This window comes from Mus caroli, unplaced genomic scaffold (genome assembly GCF_978045245.1).
Source record: "Mus caroli unplaced genomic scaffold, Mus_caroli_1 scaffold_3, whole genome shotgun sequence".
NCBI classification, from domain to species: Eukaryota; Metazoa; Chordata; class Mammalia; order Rodentia; family Muridae; genus Mus; species Mus caroli.
This window is the reverse complement of record NW_028227258.1, coordinates 65,466,479-65,485,640: the sequence shown is the minus strand read 5'-3', so window position 1 is coordinate 65,485,640 and position 19,162 is coordinate 65,466,479. Positions and strand designations below refer to the sequence as shown.

Sequence of the window (19,162 nt, the reverse complement as noted above, 5' to 3'; positions counted from 1 at the left end):
GCCCCCCTGTTTCCTGCAATGACTCAGTCTCTGCTGCTCCTCCTCTTACAGCCACTCCTCCCAGACTCCTGGAGCCTCCTTAGCCTGGGAAGAATGGAGGTGATGGAAGGAACACTCCTGGGTCCCCTCAAAACTGATGCAGAGGATCATGGAGCAAGTTGGCATCTGGACCCTTAATTTGTGCCTCAGTTTCCCATCTGCATACTGTCCTTTATAAAGAAGGGATCTGACACTCTCCTGAGTGGGAGTGGGAGGAGAATGGCTTCCTGAGGCAGCTCTCTTGCTGGTCAGAGGCCTCGGTATCCCTTTGCCTCAGGTCTGGGAAAGAGGGAGACAAGCATTCAGAGTCAGATAAAGGCACAGCCATGGCTTCAAGTATATTTTTATTCTCCTTCTACCCAGTCAGTACAGCATTCCTTCCAGTGGGGAGCCCCCACACCATGTCTATTTTCAGAGAGCAGTTCTGAGGCCTCGGGCATATGCGGGGCTGCCAGCTGGGTTAGTGTTCCCTGGAAAGGGACGGACGGCTCTCATGAGTCTGTACGTCACCAATGGACATGACTCAGAACACTTCTTCTGCATTGGGGACCCTGGCGTTCTGTAACTCCAGCAGTCTCTGCACGGCGTCGGTCAGGCCTCGCTCTCCGAGCTGCCGGTTATCTCGCGTGCGCACGTTCACTGTCCTTTGACTCTGCTCTCTCTGGCCAACCACTGCAGGAAGAGGAAAGATTTGCAAACCCAACAAAAGTCACCCTATGGGTTGTTTCCTTTTGCTTTGCAGAAACTTCAAACTCCCGAATCTTTAGGAAAGGTAGGAGCAGAGCCTAGCCGTGGCTGAAGCTCATGCTTAGCTCGCCTGCCCTGCTGCTGACTGTCCACTCTGAGGAGATAAGGAAGTGGGCCGGGCTTTACTCCCCTATCCCTGCAGGTCAGGAGCCCAGGGCTGGGAGATACAGAGTCAGTCAGACAGAGACAAACATGGAGAGCTACACAAAAAGAAAAACTGTATGTGTGTGACCTGGGGGGAGGGGTACAGTACAGGAAGGGGAAACAGCAGGGCGGGGCTTGCTGTCAGTGCTGCCAAGGCAACGAGCATGTGTGATGCCCCAGTCAGGCGGTCTGGCTAGGAGTTTCTGCTTCTTGCCTCCAGAGGCCCAAGAGTCAGGAGCAACTTCCTTCCCTAAGACCTTTCTTGTCCCCTAGAGCTGCCTCCACCCACACAACAATAAACAAGGCAATTAATTAATGCCTTTATTGGTTTTGGTGCTGGGACCTAACTCATTGGAGGCCAGTGCTCCACCACAGAGCACTACAGCTTCTGGTTCACTGATAATCTTGCTACATACAGCCCACAGTGGCCTCATGTTTGCCCTCCCTCCTGTACCTGCCAAATCCTGGGATTACAGGTGTGCCTACCATGCCTGGCTTCAACTGATGCCTTCTTAATCCTCTCCTGTCCCTTCCTCTTTGATGCTGGCCTGGTTAATTAACTTACAGAAACAGCCTAGGGTAGGGTTAATGAGAAGACAACTGTTCTGAGGGATGGAATAGGTTGTGGGAAGGAGCAATGGACGGCAGGCAGATTAGTCAGGCTCCCACCCAGCCCAGGTAATGAGTCCCAGTTAATTCAATGTACACAGAGCTAAACAATAGAGTTAGTAGAGAGAATGTAGAGCTTGGGGCTCTGAGGTCTATGGCTAACCCTCTTACCAAACTGAAAGTTGTAGTGGGCAAGCTGGGCCCGGCGGACTCTCCGGCTGAGGGTCAGGCCAGAGTCTGCATCGAGATCACTCACAAGTCCAGCAGCCTGCAGGCACTGTTGCACCTGGGGTACAGATTTGGTGATGAGTAAATCCAAATGGAAGCTGAGCTATGTCGGTTGGTTACTATTCTTCCTCGGATACTTGTCTCACATCCCCACTTCCCCCTCTCAGGAGCTGGCTGACTGCCTCTTCTCTGAGATACTGAGGCCTCCTTCCCATCCCTGACCTAAAACCTTTGTGTGCTTCTCACAGAAAGTGAACCCTCCATTATTCTCTGGGCTCTGTCTGTTGTTAGGCACCCATCTCCCAAGCAGCTGTGCAACTCTTGTCCGCCCAGAGTCTTAAGTTTCTCCATAGCGAACCTCACGCAGCTCAGGCTGTGAGCCTGCGCACAAAGCGCACTGCTTTCTGCACACTAGGTAAATATGCTGCCAACTGAGCTCTAGGCTCACCCCTAACTATTTAAAAAGGGTCTTATTATGAAGCCAAGGCTGAACTCAATTTTTAGATGGAGAATGTTTATTTAGCACACGGGAAAGCTGCCTCAGGCCCTTCCCACTCTCCTGCAGAGCCTGTCTCACCAGGGATGCATGGCAGATGCCCCGCTGTTCCCAATTTTCTCTCAACTCACCTGCCTGGCATATTCCTCTTGCTCTGTCCTCACAGGGATGACCACCACCTGGAGCGGGGACAGCCACAGGGGCCTGTTGGCAGGAAAAAGGGGCAGGAAGTTATTCATTTTGGCTTTAGCCATTAGGCTTAGGCGTAGCTGTAGGGAGATCTGAAAAGAAAATACATAGGATAAGGTCAGAACCTAAGGCACGGACTCTCTGGCTGGAGAGAAGAGCAGAACTCTGGTGTCCAGTGACTCACCATTTCCCCCCACAGCTTTCTGCCAGCACTCCCAACAGTCTTTCCACGGAACCAAGCACTGCTCGATGAATAAGGACTGGACACTCTGGGGTCCCCGCCGGCCTTGGAAGGAGAAAGGGAGTGGGTGAACGGTGAAAGTGCCACAACCTGAGCAACCCAATCACTTCCCGTTACCAAAAACTCTCTCTGATGGGGCAGGGTATGGAGGGGTGGCTCAGTATGAGGAGCAGTCAAAGGCGGGGGTGGGGGCTGAGCCAGGGTCTGTACCCCTTGTACTGTAGGTCAAATCTCAGTGGCAGCTGGAAGTCAAGCTGGATTGTTCCACACTGATGGGGCCGACCAAGGGCGTCGTGGAGGTGCACATCAATCTAGAGAAGATGGGAAGGGGAAAGACTCAGACCCAATAGCTTTCATTAGCTCCATCAGCCATTCTTCTCTACCCTGTCCCTGTAAGGAAAGCCGTGCCATGCAGACAGCCAATACTCCTTCCTTCCTCTCCACCTATGATGAGAGACTATCCATACCCCAGCCACTTAATTCTTCCTGAGACCTACACCTCGCCTATGCTGGGCCACACCCCATCTGCTCCCTCAGTGGCAGTCGGAAACTCTCTTATAGCTGACAATCTACGACTGGCTCTGCAGCCCCTTTCCCATTGGCAGTCCCATCCCCCACTTTTGCCCTGCTCAGCTGTAATATTCTCCAGTTCCCCTCCTTCCCACTGCTTGTTGGCTGATGGATGAGACAGAGCCCTATCCTGATAGTCTTCTACTCTCCCATGTCCTCAGCCCTGCAGTACAACTGCTAAGGGCCACTTAGCATGTCACACGCCACCTGCCACAGATGCCAAAGCAAAGACTGATACCACCATAGAAATCAGTTCAAGACTGAACTGATCCCATGCAAAACCTTTTGCTCTATTCTCCTTGAGGATTTTCACACCTTTTCCTCTTTCAGCCATAGCTTGCTTACCTGATTTCTCTATTTCTCGCTCTCTCTGTCTCTCTCTCAGTGTGTGTGTGTGTGTGTGTGTGAGTGAGAGAGAGAGAGAGAGGAGAGAGAGAGAGAGAGAGAGAGAGAGAGAGAGAGAGAGAGAGAGAGAGAGAGGAAGGAGAGAGAAGCTGTCTAGGAAAGGGAATGACAAACAAGTGAGTTCCCTGGAGATGGCCCACCATTTTGCATGGCTTCGGTGGGTGAGCTCTAAGATGCAAGGTGCAAGATCTAGCAGAGACTTCATCATCCCAGGCCTGCTCCTTGCTGCTGGTGTGCCACTGCTGTCACTATAACACAGCCTAATGATGCCTGGGATTCAGCCCACCCTATTGGGCAAATTTCCTGCAGATCAACATGAAGACGTACTTGCATATAGAAATGCTGTGTAGACGAACTGATTTCATAATTCCTGATAATGATTTTATAGAATTCCTAAATCGACACAAGTAATCTCAAGTCCCCTAAAGACAGAATAAAAGCTGCAAGTAGCTCTGTAAACCTTCATGTGTCACGGGCTAACTGCACTAGGACAAGAAAACAGGATTGGAACAAATTTATGGTAAAGGAAAACATTCCTTCTAGGTTAGGCAAGGGGCCACTATCTAGTAACTAAAAGTCATAAACTGGGAATGGACAATTTATTGTAGGAGCAAGGACAGGAAATAAATGATGGGCAAGTTTATCTATACAAGACTTCAAAAGAATAAGACACAAGGCAGATGATTTGTCTCCTGACAAAACTGTGCTAACTTGTGACATAAAAATTATTGCTTTAAACTTATAATGAACTCATGGAACCAGGAACAGATTATGAATGTTTAGTCAGGTAGACGTCTTGTTGGAAAGACATGTAAACAATTCTGCTGTAACTCATTAAGCCTTATCAATCTATGATGTGAACTACTGCCTTAAACTTACTATGAACTCATGAAATGTAAAAGTGCTTAGAAAACCAGGTCATCAGTTATCCTGTTGTAATGGTTCTACCTGATAGTTCTATATGTAAGTTTAGAGATAGTATAAAAAGTAAGAACAACAATAAAGTGGTGGTGTAACCTTTTTCTACTTCATCTGTATGATTGTGTCTGTGCGTGCTTGACTTTTTCTTTTTCTCTCTGACTCACGAAGAGTTAATGAACTCAAAGCTCTCACTGGCCTGTGAGGGGTCCCTAAGTCAAAGAGACAAGAACCCGTGTGGGGGGGGGGGTATGGGGGACTTTTGGGATAGCATTGGAAATGTAATTGAGGAAAATACGTAATAAAAAAAAAAAAAAAAAAGACAAGAACCCAAGTAACTAAGTTTCTTTCCCCTGCTGCTATCAGCAGGAGGTCATTGCCAGAAGCCATCAGCTTTTGGCCCCAGAACAGTAAGAGAGAGTTGAAGGCCAGAGGTCATCAGCTTCTGGTGTTCCTATCTGCCCCACATCAGTACCTGACTGTCTGGGCGTGACCCTGGTGGGAGTCTGGGGGTCGGTGTTACATAGCTCTGACTGATTCTGTCAACAACACAAGCCATTTCATTTTATTAACTGCTATGTGTGAGAATGCCTGCACATACACAAGTGCATGAAGCTAGAGCCAGGCAGCCTGTGTCTTCTACTGTTCTCTGGCCTTGTTCCCTTGAGGCAGTGTAATGGTTAGTGTCGACTGTTGACAGGATCTAGACTCACCTAGGATATAGGGGATTCTGATTAGGTTAACTGAGTGGGGGGCCATTTCCTATGAGGAGGCCTGGATTGTATAAAGTGGAGAAAAGAGTTAAGGCCCTGGGTCCATCCAATATGCTCTGTTCCTTACTGTGGGTACAGTGAGGCCACCAGCTTCAGCAGGGCTGGATCCTGGCCTGTGAACCCAAATAGACCCTTTCTTTCTCCCTTAAGGTGCTTTTACCAAGAGTATCTGCTCACAGCAGCACGAGAAGCTGAGACTCTCCCTGAATCTGGGGGTTTTCTCCTCACTAGGCTGGCAGCTTGCAAGCTTCCTATCTCTAAGACATACAACAATGGAGTAATAGGCAATAATGAGACCACGGGGAGCTTGTTAAGTGGATGCTGGGCTCCAAACTCATGTCCTCATGGTCTATACAGCAAGCCCTCTTAACTCAGAACTGCCTCTCCATCCCCCTTTTAACAAAGCAGCAGCTTGCTCAGCAGTGGTGGCACATGCCTTTAATCTCAGAGCTTAGGAGGAGTGGAATCAGGTTCAAGGCCAGCATGGTCTACTGAGTGTCCTCCAGGACAGCCAGGGCTACAGAGAAACCCTGCCTCAAAAAACAAACAAAGATTTGTTATCTTTATTGTGTGTGTGTGTGTGCATGCACTGTGGTTCTATACATCCCATGGAAGTGGGGAGAGGAGAGGATGCCATATTCCGACGGACTATAGTTAGGCAGTTGTGAATGGCCTGATGTGGCTGCTAGGCATCAAACCCAGATCCTCTGCAAAAGCAGTGGGTGCTCTTCACCACTGAGCCATCACCAACTGAGATGAGCCCAATCTGATTTTTGAGATAGGGTTTCACTATGTGGCCCTGGCTGGTTTGGAACTTGATATATAGACCAGGTTGGTCTTGAACTCACAGAGATCTGCCTGCATCTGTCTCCCAAGATTTAAGTGTTGGATTCAAGGCATGTAGTGAACCATCACATTAGACCCCCAACTCTTGACTTTTTAAGAGACAGAATTCTTTCTTCCCTTAGTATTTTTAAACAAGGTATTGTTATGTGATACAATTTGGCTTTGAATTCAACATTTTCCTGTCTTAATCTCCTGAGTGCTGGGATTATAGGTGTATAACAAGATTCATATCTATCTCTCTATATAAATATATATTATCATTATTTTTGGTTTTCAAAACAGGGTTTCTCTGTGTAGCCCTGGGAGTCCTGGAACTTGTTCTCTAGACCTGGCTGGCCTCGAACTCGGGGATTAAAGGCCTGTGCCACCACCACCCAACTATATTGGTTACCTATATTTTAAATTATCATTACTAATTTTTTATATTTATTTACTCTGTGTGTATGTGTATGGAGTAAAAATATAGAAGGCAGAGGACAACTTTGGGAATTGGTTGTAGCCTTACACCATACAGGTTCCCACATTTGTTTCTGAAACAAGGACTCACTGTGTAGCCCTCCCTCACTAGCCTGCAATTCACCATGTAGGTCAGGTCCACTCACCTGTGCTGCTGTGTGTATACTGTGCATGGCTATAGATAAAAATCTTAATTTTTTTTTTTTTTTTTTTTGAGACCAGGCTGGTTTTTGAACTTAGAGATCTGCCTCTGCCTGTCTCCCAAGTGCTGGGATTAATGGTATATGCCACCACTGCCTGGCTCTTACACACGTTTTAAAACAATTTTTTGTAGATACAACTTAATAAAGCAAGATAACCTAGTACAACTCTCAAGTGTGGTTCCAGCTTGCCTTAGGCCCATAGAAAGCCCCATCTCCAGGGTTGAGGTCCCAGGGTTCTCCAAACTCCTCCAAGGCTTGCTGTAGGACCTTTGAGGGAACAAGATGAGAGGAACATGTCAGGAAAGTAATGAGCAGGGTAACCTGCCGGCCTGTGAAAACTGACACCTGCAGCTTATGCTTTCTGAAGACCTTGCCACATACCCCTGCTCTGCCCTAGGGATGGACTTATCTGCCTCGCTTCCCTCTCTCTCACTCACCTGCTCAGCCTGGTCCCATAGGCAAGGCTCCCCTAGGAAACCAGGTGGCCGGGTAGATAAAGCCAGGTGGAAGGAAAAGCCAAGAACCGAGTAAACACACCGGAGAAAATCAAGGCAGCCCCGGATCTCTGCTTCCAGCTGGAGACAGGAAGTTGAGATGTTAGCTGCATGTCAACTAGAAATCAGAAGGGATGGGTGGTTTGGGGGGAAATAGGGGAGAACTAGAGGGGTAGCTAAACCACAGTATAAAGAAGACAACTAGGAGCCAGGCATGGTGGCGCACGCCTTTAATCCCAGCACTCGGGAGGCAGAGGCAGGCGGATTTCTGAGTTCGAGGCCAGCCTGATCTACAGAGTGAGTTCCAGGACAGCCAGGGCAATACAGAGAGACCCTGTCTCAAAAAACAAAAAACAAACAAACAAAAAAACCCAAGAAGGCAACTAGGGCCTGCGGAAAGAGCTGGCTAGCACACATGAAGTTCTGGGTTTGATTTCTAGCATTGTATACATCAGGAATGGTAGCACACACCAGAAATCTCATTGCTCAGGAGGTGAAGCAGAAGGACCATAAATTTAAGGTCATCCTCCATTACGAAGTACATTTGAGGCCAGCCTGAACTACACGAGATCCTGTCTTTAAAAAAAAAAAAAAAGGTGCCGGGCGTGGTGGCGCACGCCTTTAATCCCAGCACTCGGGAGGCAGAGGCAGGCGGATTTCTGAGTTCGAGGCCAGCCTGGTCTACAAAGTGAGTGCCAGGACAGCCAGAGCTACACAGAGAAACCCTGTCTCAAAAAACCAAAAAAAAAAAAAAAAAAGGCAAAGAAAGTTGACACTTTTAATGAACATGGAAAACCACCTGATGGGGTGCACAAAAGATGTGAGCATCATCCTGCTGGAAGCGCCACAGCCGCGTTAATCCTCCCAGACTGCCAGAGGCCTCAGCCCGATGCAGGACTCCGAAATCAGCCAGTCGCACAGGCAGTTCCCTCCAGGATCTGGGCCGGTGGGCAAACATCAGGCTGAGATTGGGATGATAACAGATTCAGGGCCATAGGGAAAATGAACCCTGGCTTTAGTATGCAACCTTGGCTGACCTAGAACTCGCTGTGTTCTAGACTGGTCTCAAACTCATCATCTTTCTGCCTTTGCCTCCTCAGTTCTGAGATTACAGCTGTGTGCCACCAGGCCTAACACTGAGTATCCACTTTCTCTACAATCCTAGCTGTCACCCTCCCCATCTCAGCATGCTCTCCTCAGAGTCTGAGGCCAGCCTGGTCTATGTAGTGAGTCTGGGACCAACCAGGGTTACATAGTGAGACCCTGTCTAGAAAAAAAGAGTTAGACCCTTAGTCACACCATAGTAGGCATTTACTGTCCATACTCTGAGATGGGCACAGAGCCTTGCCATTACCTAAGAACACACATGCCCAAGAAATAGAATAATTTCCCAAAATTCACTTGGCTAAACTTGAATCCACTGGATGTAGATTCAAGGCCCAAATTAGATGCCTCAATATTCTTTCCAAGGTTTGTTCTCTTCCTTCTTTCCTTCCTTCCTTTCTGGTTTTTTGAGACAGGGTTTCTCTTTGTAGCCTTAACTATCCTAGAACTAGCTTTGTAGACCAGGCTGGCTTCAAACTCAGAAATCTGCTTGCCTGTGCCAAGAATCCTGGGAATAAAGGCGTGCGCCACCTCGCCCAGCTCCAAAGTACTTTCTATTACTTTACATTTGGTGACCTGTATCCCAGCCCAGGAGGAGCTGCCCTCCTGACCCCCAACTCACCAGTGTGCAGGGCAGTTCATGGGCTTTAGAGCAAGTGTGTCTTTGGGACACCTGGCAGGATGGCCATTCTGGGAGTTGTCGACACCATCAGTGCCAGGGGGCTTCAGGGAAAACATGTCTGCCCTATAGTGTTCCCAGTGCCCTGACTGTTCCCAGAGTTTTGTAGAAAACAGTGTGGGAGTTTTCACCTCTGAGAAACCACGGCGGGCATACTCAGCCTGCAAAGGTGAAAACAGACATCAAATATCAAATGTAACTGGAAGGAGAGGAGATAAAAGCTTTGTGATTCTCTTGGAGGTTCAGACCATGCTGACCAAAGCCAAAAGCTTTTAAATACCATGCCGACCAATTCTCTAAGCTGCTTCAGAGTACACAGCAGGAGCACCTGGTTAAGTCACCAGGCCTCTACAAGACTCTGCTCTCACTCCCTACTCCTTCTCCCTTTGAGACAAGATCCTACTATGTGGCCCAGGCTGTCCTCAAACTCATGACACTTCTTTTTTAGTCTCTTGGTGCTAGGACTCTAGGCACATGCCTGCGTGCTTGAGCCAAACTCAAACACCTTGGCTCCATCCCTTTCCCCTAGACTCGTGTCCACCTTACCCTGATGAAAGCCACCAGGGCATTATAGACTCTTGTCCCTCGTGGCAAGAAAAAACAGCTCCCAGGGCTCAGTTCATGGAAGAAGAAGAGCTCCTGTTCCTGGGGAAAGAATGTGACCATCACTCAAGTGGGGGAGGGCTTTGGAACTAGAGAAGCAAGTGTCAGAGCTACTCCCTCTGACCGAATCTTCTGGCAGGTTACAATCACACTCTTCCACCAGGTATGGTTGTTTGACCCTTTACTCTCAGTACTTGGGAGGGAGTGGAGGAAGGTCGAGGGTTTGGGTCTGTCTTAGCTATAGCAGGAAGCCAGCCCAGTCTACATGAGACCTGTCTAAAACAAATGAAAACTGAAACAAAAGTCAAGATAAAAAGCCAACAGAAGAGCAGCTCACATTCCTTGCCCTCACCCTCCAGCACCTGCCCACTCTCCCGTGCTCTGTACCTTCCCAATTCGTCTGTGGTCTCTTAGCTCTGCTTCCTCTCTTCGAGCTTCCCAGTTCCTCAGTAACTCTACTTTGGGGAAAGAGATTCCTGACACCCTCTGCAGTGTCTCAGGTGCTCCCGAGGACCTCCACAAGGCTGAGGAGTTCTGTGAGGGTGGAGGGAGTCAAGGGAAGATGAGGCAGACCAGAGACACTGGCTCTCCTGTCAAGTCTCTGATGCTCTCAGTTCAGAGATGAACTTGAACATCAGTTCATCTCATTACTTTTTCTACCATCAGTACCCATAGGACTGCATGTTCCTCCTTGGGCTACCTGGATCATGTTTTATATGTATGGATGCATATGAAGATCAGTTCACCTCTTTACTTTTCCTACTACTAATACCCATGGGATTGCATCTTACCTGGATCATGTCTTTTATATATCCCATGTATGTATGTATGTATGTATGTATGTATGTATGCATGCATGCATGCACGAGGTGTAATGTCACACAGCCATCTTTTTCTCTACATTCTCACTGCCCACTGCACCCTTGTCCTCTTATGTTTAGTTCCACCTCCTAATTAATGACTTGTTAGGAGAAAAACTAAACTATGGTCAAACGTCGGCCTGTCCACCACTCCTTATCAATATTCCATACAGCTGCTGGGAAAGCCAATCTTCCACACTACACAGTACTCCTAGCTACATGACATTCAAATGCCTCTGCTTGCTCTTTAAGAGTATTAGTAAAGCCGGGCATGGTGGCCTTTAATCCCATCACACTCAGGAGGCAGAGGCAGGCGGATTTCTGAGTTCGAGGCCAGCCTGGTCTACAAAGTGAGTTCCAGGACAGCCAGGGCTAAACAGAGAAACCCTGTTATTAGTAAGAGCCGGGTGTGATGGTGAATGCCTTTAACCCCAGCACTTGGCAGAGGCAGTTGGATCTCTGTGAGTTTGAGGTCAGCCTGGTCTACAAAGCAAATTCCAGGACAGCCAGGGCTACCTACACAGGGGAAGTCCTGTTTCGAAAAACCAACCAAAAAACAAACAACCCAATTTAACTAAGAACCTTTGCTGATGTTTTAAGACAGGGTCTCAAACGGTCAAAGCTGACCTCAACTTGATGTATCATTCAAGGATAACCTTGAACTCCTTGTCTTCTGCCTCCATTTCCCAAGTGTTGGGATCACAGGCCACATGCCTGCCTTGAACAAACTGACAAATTATAGCCTTTCCCTTAAACACTCTTGTCTGAGCTTGATGGCTCTGTTTGTATGGTGTGGCCTTACCAGTGCTACAGGAATAGTCAGTCTTGTTTTATAGACACAAACAGCAGGTAAGGAGATCTGGCCAAAGCTGCATACCTCATGAGTAGCAGAATCAGACTGCAGTTGTTGCGTTTACAGGAGGTTTTTTCTACACATACATCTGTCTCTTGCTAGCTTCAGCTTCAGCTTTGTGTCTCATACAGTGACACAAAGTCTAGGGACAGCACTTTCAGGGAAGACACGACCGCTCCTTGGTCACAGCTTTCCCTAGTATCTGTCAAACAGTGTCACCAACCCCACATGACCTTGTCTAGTCTGCTCACGGTCTCTTGCTTTATTTCCCTTAATGCAGATCCAGACTACAGAGTCTAAACTGAATTCTGGGCTCTGGCAGGGGCTCCAGTACCTCCCATGAAACCTTGGGATTTCAGAATGGAGAAAACCCTCTTTTCTCCTAGATCCCCTCATCAGCCACGAGAACAGAGATGGGGTAGGAGAGAAAGGACCACCCTCTCCATTCTCTAGCTTTCTCCTGGGATAACGGGAGTACCACCCTAACGCTAACCCCACTACTCACCGTGAGCAGCTTCAGTGCTCCAATCTGTCCAGTGTGCCGAAGATGGGGGCCCCGGCACAGGTCAACCGACATGCCACACCTGAGAGAAGGTGAGCCAGTGAACCGACATGCCACACCGGAGAGAAGGAGGTTCCCAGGCTCTCCTGTTTCCCTTTCTCCTCCCTTTCAGGGCTTCAGCTGACAGAAGAGGTGTTGAGGAGAGAACTGTCTTGCTGACAGAGCAATGGCAAACAAAAACAAACCTCTCCTTCCATTTCTTTTTCTGGAGCAGTGTGGTTCATCTGCCGCCACCCTTCCTTTACCCCAGGTCTGGCCTCCTCAGAGCGCCCCTGCGTTTTTCCCTCTTGACAAGGCTCACCCATACACTGTTGCCGTTGGGCCTGTCACTTTCTCCTCAATCAGATGAAGCTTAAAGTGGTTGTCCTGGAAGAAGGCAGACAGAGACCGTGAATCCGATAGGACGCCCTGGGCGTCACCCTTTCCTTCAAGCCTTACCAAGTTCCTCTCTCACACAGCTGATTCACCTTGAAGAGCTGGCGAAGCTGATCCCGGGAAGCCTCTAGCCTTCGGAAAGGCTGTGCAGCAGCTATGAGCTCCTGGCAAATCCGCTCTAAAATGGGCAACTCTGCGCTGCGGACTGTCCTGGAAAAGGGAGTTTGTTAACTTGCTTCTTCAGAGACAACTCCTGAGTGATGACATGCTAGCTAGGGAGTAAAGTCCTGACCTTTGACAAATCTGTAATTACTGGCAAAGACAAACTTAAACATAAATAGGAAAGCAAGTGTAGATTTTCTCTGTGTGTATGGTGCTGGAGATTGAACCCAGGGCCTTGCTCATCCTCGGCAAGTACTCTTTAGACAAGACAGGAGGATCTGAGTTCAACAACAGCCTGGGCTACAAAATGAGAAAGAGAGGGAGGGAGGAAGGGAAGGGGAGGGAGTGTCTATTGAGAGAGGAATGCCAGATGGAAAAGAGTAATGAGGGTGAGGTAACATTTGAATTTGGGAAGAGCAGAAAAGGTGAGTTTCAGCGGTCAGGAGAGAGACACACTGGAGAAGGGATGGAAGTTCCTGTTTGGTGCCTAGAAGATCTCTTAGCTTCTCCTCTAAACCAAGACCCCAGAAACCACCCCAGAACCAGACTCCTTTTTTTGGACTGCTCACCGTTCTTTTCCCAGGAAGAAGTCATGGTAAAAGCCCGAATCTGTGCTTGGACCTCGGCAGAGAACAGCACCCAATTGTTGCTCAGCTGCAGCCCCCAGCACATGGGCACTAGAGTGCCAGAACACCTGCATTCACAAGAACGAGGTCTGAGCGCTTCAAACTCCTGTTAAGTCCCAGCACTAATGCTTTCCTCAGAGAGGCTGCTGGCAAAGCTGGGATGCTTGCATTATGACTGCCTGCCACAGAACCCAGACCCTACATGTCTCAAGATGACTTGAAGGAATAGTAAACAGTTGTTGTAAATGGGGGCTGGAGAGATGGACCAATGGTTAAGAACACTTGCTCTTGCAGACGACCCAGTTTTGGTTCTGAGTACCTGAATCAGGTAGCTTACAACCACCTATAACTCTGATTTCCTGGGATCTGACACCCTCCTGTAGACTCTATAGACACCAGGCATGCATGTAATCACATGCATGTAATGCACACACACACGTATATATAGGTACTGTGCCTTCCTGCGCAGGTATGTGCACCACATGCATGCCTGCTGTCATGGATTTCCTGGAACTGGAGTTTCAGACAGTTAGAAGCTGCCATGTGGGTGCTGGGATTGAATCCTGGTTATTTAGAGGAATAGCTGCTGCTCTTGACTGCTGAGTCATCTCTCCAGCCCCAAATAAAAAACATTTACAGAAAGCAGAGGGTCAGTATTGTTTCTTCTGCTACTGAGTGGAAGTGTGGGTCCACCCTACACATCCTCAGTGTTTCCTGGACCAGGAGGCCAGGCCGGTGGCCTTTGCTGCTCCTGTAAGCTTCAGGGCTTCAGTGTATACTACGTATAAAACATGTGCTGGCTGGAGGGAAAGCTCTAGCTGGAGCCTGAACTTGGGCTACACAGCCAGACATTGTCTTAAAAAGACAAAACCAACCCACAGTTCTTTAGACTTCTGGCTTTGCTGCTGTTGATACTGCGTTGTGTGTTGTTGCTACACACCGGGGCCCCACCCAGTAGCTGTCCTAGCAGTCTGTTTTGCTTAGTGCCATTATTTTCTGTTCCTGGGATCTGCTGCGATGGAACTATTCTTGGGTTGGTTCACTAGTCACATTTAGATGATAAATATATTTTTCTGGACTCTAATAACAAACGAAGCGGAAGGTCCCTGGGTTTTGTGCTCAGTTATGGAACCCATGAGAGCTGAGCAGACATCACGGATGACTGACACTGTGTGCACAAGAGGTTGAATAGGCACGTTATCCTATTTCTCAGCCTTTTCTCCCCCTTTCACTAGCACACAAGGTATGTGCTTCACAGACCAATGCTAAATAAAAGCCTCCATGAAGGCTTTCCAGGCTCGACAGGAATAATCCGTCTCCTCCCCACTTTTGAGCTGAGAGAGTGAAGCAAAAGAAGAATTGAATTTTCCCGTTTAAAGACCACTCAGATAATTAGGCACTGTGCTCACCATATGGGAGAAACCTACCGCTTTGCCCTCTGGGGAATCAAATGTCAGAAATCTGAGGTGACAATCTGTCTCCAAGGGTCGGTCCAGATCGTAAAGTTCTCCGTTTACTTCAGCAGCCACGGCAGTATCAGCCAGTGTTACACTGTAGCAGTAGGAGGGTAGTGGGAATGAAGACAGTGTTACAATCCGCAGGGAGGAGGCTGACTTCTCTCAGCAACTCTAATTTGCCGAGTGGAAATAAGTTTCCAGAGCAGTAAAGACCTGCTATTTCTTTTCCCAATGTATCCACTGGGAAGGGCAAAAATTCTGAAACTATAAAGACAAATCCTTACAAAAAAAGCCCCCATCCTACCCTCTATTTTAAAGATAGGTCTTGCTGTTTGGCCCAGGCTGGCCCTGAATTCTGAATCTTTGACCTCCACTTTCTGAATGCTAAGATTACAGGCCTGTAGCACTATGCTTGGCAAGAAGGACTATCTGAGCCTAGGCGTTCACACCTGCAATCTCAGCACGTGGGAGGCCTAAGCAGGAGGGTTTTCCTAAATTCAAGGCCAGGCTGGAGTGAGGCAGTCTCAGTAGTGGGAGTGTGGAGGAGCGGTGTCGTTTTGGAAGCCACCACAAGGTGTGGCTGGCTATAAGCACTCCTCTGTGGCCAGAGTTACAAAGGCACACTGTTTCCTGCCCTCTTTCCTTATTCTGACCTCCATGACAACTTAAACCAGCACGGCTTCATCCTCTTCTCTCCTTGTTTTATTCAGGGCAGCTGCTAAGATTTACAGTGTGCCTACCATGAAAGTTTTAATTTAAACTAAAATAAAATTGTCCGCGACACTTAAAAACAACAGCAACCCCCTGGGTTTTACTCCCAGCATTATATGGGAGTAGAAACTAGAAATGGTGGTATATACCTATAACCTTAGAACCCAGGAAGTGGAGGAAACTCATCAATACAGCTCAAAGTTGGGGTGTTCAAAATGTTTGTGAGCTGTTATGGGTGCTTGCTCCCAAGCATGACGAACTGAGTTCAGTCCCTGGAACCCACACAGTGGAGGGTGAGAACTTACCCCCAAAAGTTTTCTTTGACCTCCACATGTACACTGTGCTTGCATTTGTAGGGGCACACATGTGAGCATTTGGACAAGGATGTCTGTGTACACATACACACACAAATGTAAAAAAATTAAATCATATTTATTTATTTAGAAAAAAGGGCCTCTCTACACAGCCTGGGCTGTCCTGGAACTGAAGATGATATACCAGGCTGGCCTTGTATTCAGAGATCCACCTGCCTCTGACAATGAATTCTGGGATTCACCACCACACCCAGCCAACACCCCCCCCCTTTTTTTTTTTGGTTTTTCAAGACAGGGTTTCTCTGTGTAGCCCTGGCTGTCCTGGAATTCACTTTGTAGATCAGGCTGGCCTCGAACTCAAGAAATCCACCTGCCTTTGCCTCCCAAGTGCTGGGACTAAAGGCATGCGCCACCACCGCCCGGCCATTTTTTTTCTTTTAACAAGATGCTTTTCTGGGGGAGTAGGTGTGCATTCTTCCTCGGGAGTCAACAATCATGCCTTGAGAAGAGGGTCTTTCTTTGGCAAAGAGCATCGCCAGCAGGCTAGGCTGGCTGGCCAGAAAATGCAGGGATCTGCTTGTCTCTGCCTATCCAGTTCTGGGATTACATGCACATGTCACCACACCCTTTTTATTTTTAACCTGAAACTATTGTTTCGTTTATTTATAGGTGGGTGGGGGGCACACAAGCTAGTGTGTGTGTGTGGGGGGGGGTCAGAGGACAATTTTTAGGAGTCAGTTTCCTTCCACTATATGGATTGCAAGATCAAATTCAGATCTCAGGTCCTTATGCTTGTGTGACAATCAATTAAATGAGTTACTGAGCCCCTCCCCAACCCTAACCCTCTCCCTGCCCAAAGACTACACCTTTCTGATGGAAAACAAAGAAAAAGAAAATAATGTAGCCAGACAGTGGTGGTGCACGCCTTTAATCCCAATTCTTGGGAGGCAGAGGCAGGCGGATTTCTGAGTTTGAGGCCAGCCTGGTCTACAGTGTGAGTTCCAAGACAGCCAGGGCTACACAGAGAAACCCTGTCTCGAAAAACCAAAGAGAAACAAAAAGATGCTTTCTTTTTCTGACCGGGTGCAGAAAAGGACAGAAAAATAATTCTTGTAGGTAGAGGCTGGCTTGATACCTGATCTGATGGGCCAGTTGGTAAGGGGTTGTGTTCCATGCAACAGCATCTACCTTCTGGCCTTCAGGAAGTGATATCTTAATAGCCCGGGCTTTCTTCTGTGTCATACTTGCTAACTTTTTCACGTGAGCGGTCCATAGCTCCTCAAAAAGGCCAAATCGTTCTGCCAACCAATGTGGAGGAGTTGGTGCAGAGGCCTGAAGGGAAAGGCACGTTAGGAGGTATCGCGGGCTTATTTCCACTACTCCGGAATGGGGGAGGTAGGGGTTATGGGTGTTTAAGAAGCATTGGTTTTAAGGTGAGAACTGGGTGACACTAGGTCTTAAATTGGGGATTCAAAGGGACCGCACATTTCCGAGTGGGGCAGCAGGGTCCAGGAGGGGCTGGATAGCCTGCCCCCTTGGACTCTGCTGGACCAGATGGTTGAGAGCTTGGCGTACCTCACGCACGGTGTGGAGCTCGCAGCGGCGGAACTCTGGGAGTGGGAACCCAAGCCGGCGCCACCTCAGACAGAGACCCATGCTGTCTCAAGTCGGTATCTCCATGCTCAGATCACCGCTTCTTCCTCACCAGGATCCTCATTGGCTTCTAAGCCAGTAATACCCTTTCCTATTGGATAACGTAGCCGCCATTCCGGCCGGGCACCACCCCCAGGAACTCCGCTGAGGCAGGACCCACACAGCAGCAGCCGCTCTGGGAAAGGTTCCGGTTGGCCGGAAAGTGGAAGCTGTAGCACACACCTGCAGTCTAGGTTCCCAAAGTGACAAGAAGGCATCCAACTTTGAGGACAGGGCATACCTCCTGGGGGCAAGAATGAGAGAAAAACAGGAAGTGGAAGTTAGTCATTTTCCTTTAATTATAAAATTTATTAAGCATCCTTAAAGCTGGCAAGAAACAAGTATAGACACTGGAACTAAACATCTAGTGTAAATCCTGGATCTGGCATTAAGTTTTGTTTTTTTTTTAAATAAACTTTCTGTAATCTCGATTTTTTTTAATCTATAAAACAAGAATAAAAATATATGTTCCAGCTCTGAAGGTACATCTTGTGTAAATTGCTCATCTAGGTGCTTGCTATATGATAATTAGCACCAGCAGCAAGACACTGGTTTTTGTTGTTGTTTTCTATGTTGTTAGCTATCCTGGAACTCACTCTGTAGATCCGCCTGCCATCGCTTCTCGGCCTTTTGGCTAAGATCAAGTGTAGAAATCCGCCTGCCTCTGCCTTCCAAGTGCTGGGATTAAAAGCGTGCACGCCCACTGCCCGGCTTGCAAGACACTGTTATTACCACTGAATGTAACAACTCTAAGACTATCTTTGCAGTCGTGGGGGAGGAACTTTAGAGAGCTCTTAATATCACAGATATGGAATTTAATCAATCAATCATTATTATGTGTGTGTGAAGAATCTTTGAAGGCGTGGGTGGCACAGTTTTGTAGGTCACATGCTACCTTTCTGTGGCCAGTTCTGTCCTTTCACCTTACATGGGTCTTAGGGGTCAAAGTCACGTTGCCAGGCTTGGGCAGCAAGTACCTGTTATCTGCTGATCCATCTTACAGGTCTCAGATGTGGAATTCAAAGATCACAGAAGGTAGTTTAAGGTAAAAAAACATGCGTGCTGATGAATCTGCAGTGTGCACTCTTCCAAACTACCTTGTTCTTTCCATATTTCCAATAGACTCCCTGACCATCTTAGAGACATCCAACATCTTGTTCTCTGTTCCTTACATAAGCCTTTGTCTCTCATCAGCACCCCAGCCTTCATCTTTCTTTATTCTTTCTTTGATCTCTCTCCATTAAATCTCAGATGCAGAGCTAGGCATATTAGCTTTACACAGTAAAAACAGAAACACAGTCAGATGTGTGGAGAAGCATAAAGGGAAATGAACTTATTAGCACCTGTGAAGGCTCAATTTGTCCCTCACCTGGGGGTGGGGACACTTAGTCCGTTCCCAGATTGCAGTGGTGATGGGGTCATGGGGTCTTGTGGAAGAGTTGTCAGTACAAGCTGCTTAACCTAGGCTTCCAAAGAGGCCCAACGTTCGTTCTGCCTGAGGAGGGCAGCTGACTTGAGTCATAGGCCACTCTGGGGCTCCATCTTCTGATATTTTAGGCATCCTGAAATACAAAGAAAGAGACAAGGCTGTGGGGAGGAAGATCGTGTGTGTGTGTTCTTGTGGTCAGAGTGCAGCATTCAGAAAGAATGGCAATGGCAGACCTAGATTTTCTTGTGGCACTATAAGAGAGGCAGGGTAGCGTCATACTGCAGACAACAAACTAGGAGGTGCTCAATAAATATATGTTAAATATGTACTGATCATGTAGTGACTGGAAACTTCAAAAGGTAGAGATTTTTGTCACA

The 19,162-nt window shown here is 47.9% G+C and overlaps 1 protein-coding gene across 3 annotated transcripts; it reads right to left on the bottom strand.

Annotated features, from left to right (window-relative positions):
* Window positions 1-366: 366 nt before the first annotated feature.
* Tars2 (threonyl-tRNA synthetase 2, mitochondrial) lies at window positions 367-17,391 on the bottom strand. 3 transcript variants are annotated; one of them, XM_021157458.3, is made up of 18 exons: window positions 17,240-17,387; window positions 16,800-16,996; window positions 14,610-14,733; window positions 13,126-13,250; window positions 12,487-12,604; window positions 12,321-12,385; window positions 11,963-12,041; window positions 10,132-10,278; window positions 9,688-9,786; window positions 9,085-9,302; window positions 8,158-8,320; window positions 7,302-7,439; window positions 7,054-7,131; window positions 2,904-3,004; window positions 2,637-2,738; window positions 2,395-2,467; window positions 1,711-1,825; window positions 367-711 (listed from the first exon to the last, which is right to left on the bottom strand). In XM_021157458.3, exons 1-18 carry the CDS (start codon window positions 17,318-17,320, stop codon window positions 563-565), a joined length of 2,172 nt encoding a protein of 723 aa, XP_021013117.1. In that variant the 5' UTR covers window positions 17,321-17,387; the 3' UTR covers window positions 367-562. The 3 variants fall into 3 exon arrangements, with proteins under 3 accessions (XP_021013117.1, XP_085691784.1, XP_085691785.1); XM_085835658.1 differs by lacking the exon at window positions 367-711 and adding an exon at window positions 1,412-1,504 and having other exon boundaries at window positions 17,240-17,391; XM_085835659.1 differs by lacking the exons at window positions 367-711; window positions 1,711-1,825; window positions 2,395-2,467; window positions 2,637-2,738 and having other exon boundaries at window positions 2,903-3,004; window positions 7,021-7,131; window positions 17,240-17,390.
* Between the last annotated feature and the right edge of the window lie 1,771 nt (window positions 17,392-19,162).

Coding starts and splice junctions, on each gene's coding strand:
- Tars2 (XM_021157458.3), bottom strand. CDS start 17,320: ATGGGTCTCTGTCTGAGGTGGCGCCGGCTTGGGTTCCCACTCCCAGAG. Junction 9,787..10,131: donor ACCACAGACGAATTGGGAAG/GTACAGAGCACG, acceptor TTCTTTCCCCAG/GAACAGGAGCTCTTCTTCTT. Junction 3,005..7,053: donor GGGCTTTCTATGGGCCTAAG/GCAAGCTGGAAC, acceptor CATCTTCTCTAG/ATTGATGTGCACCTCCACGA.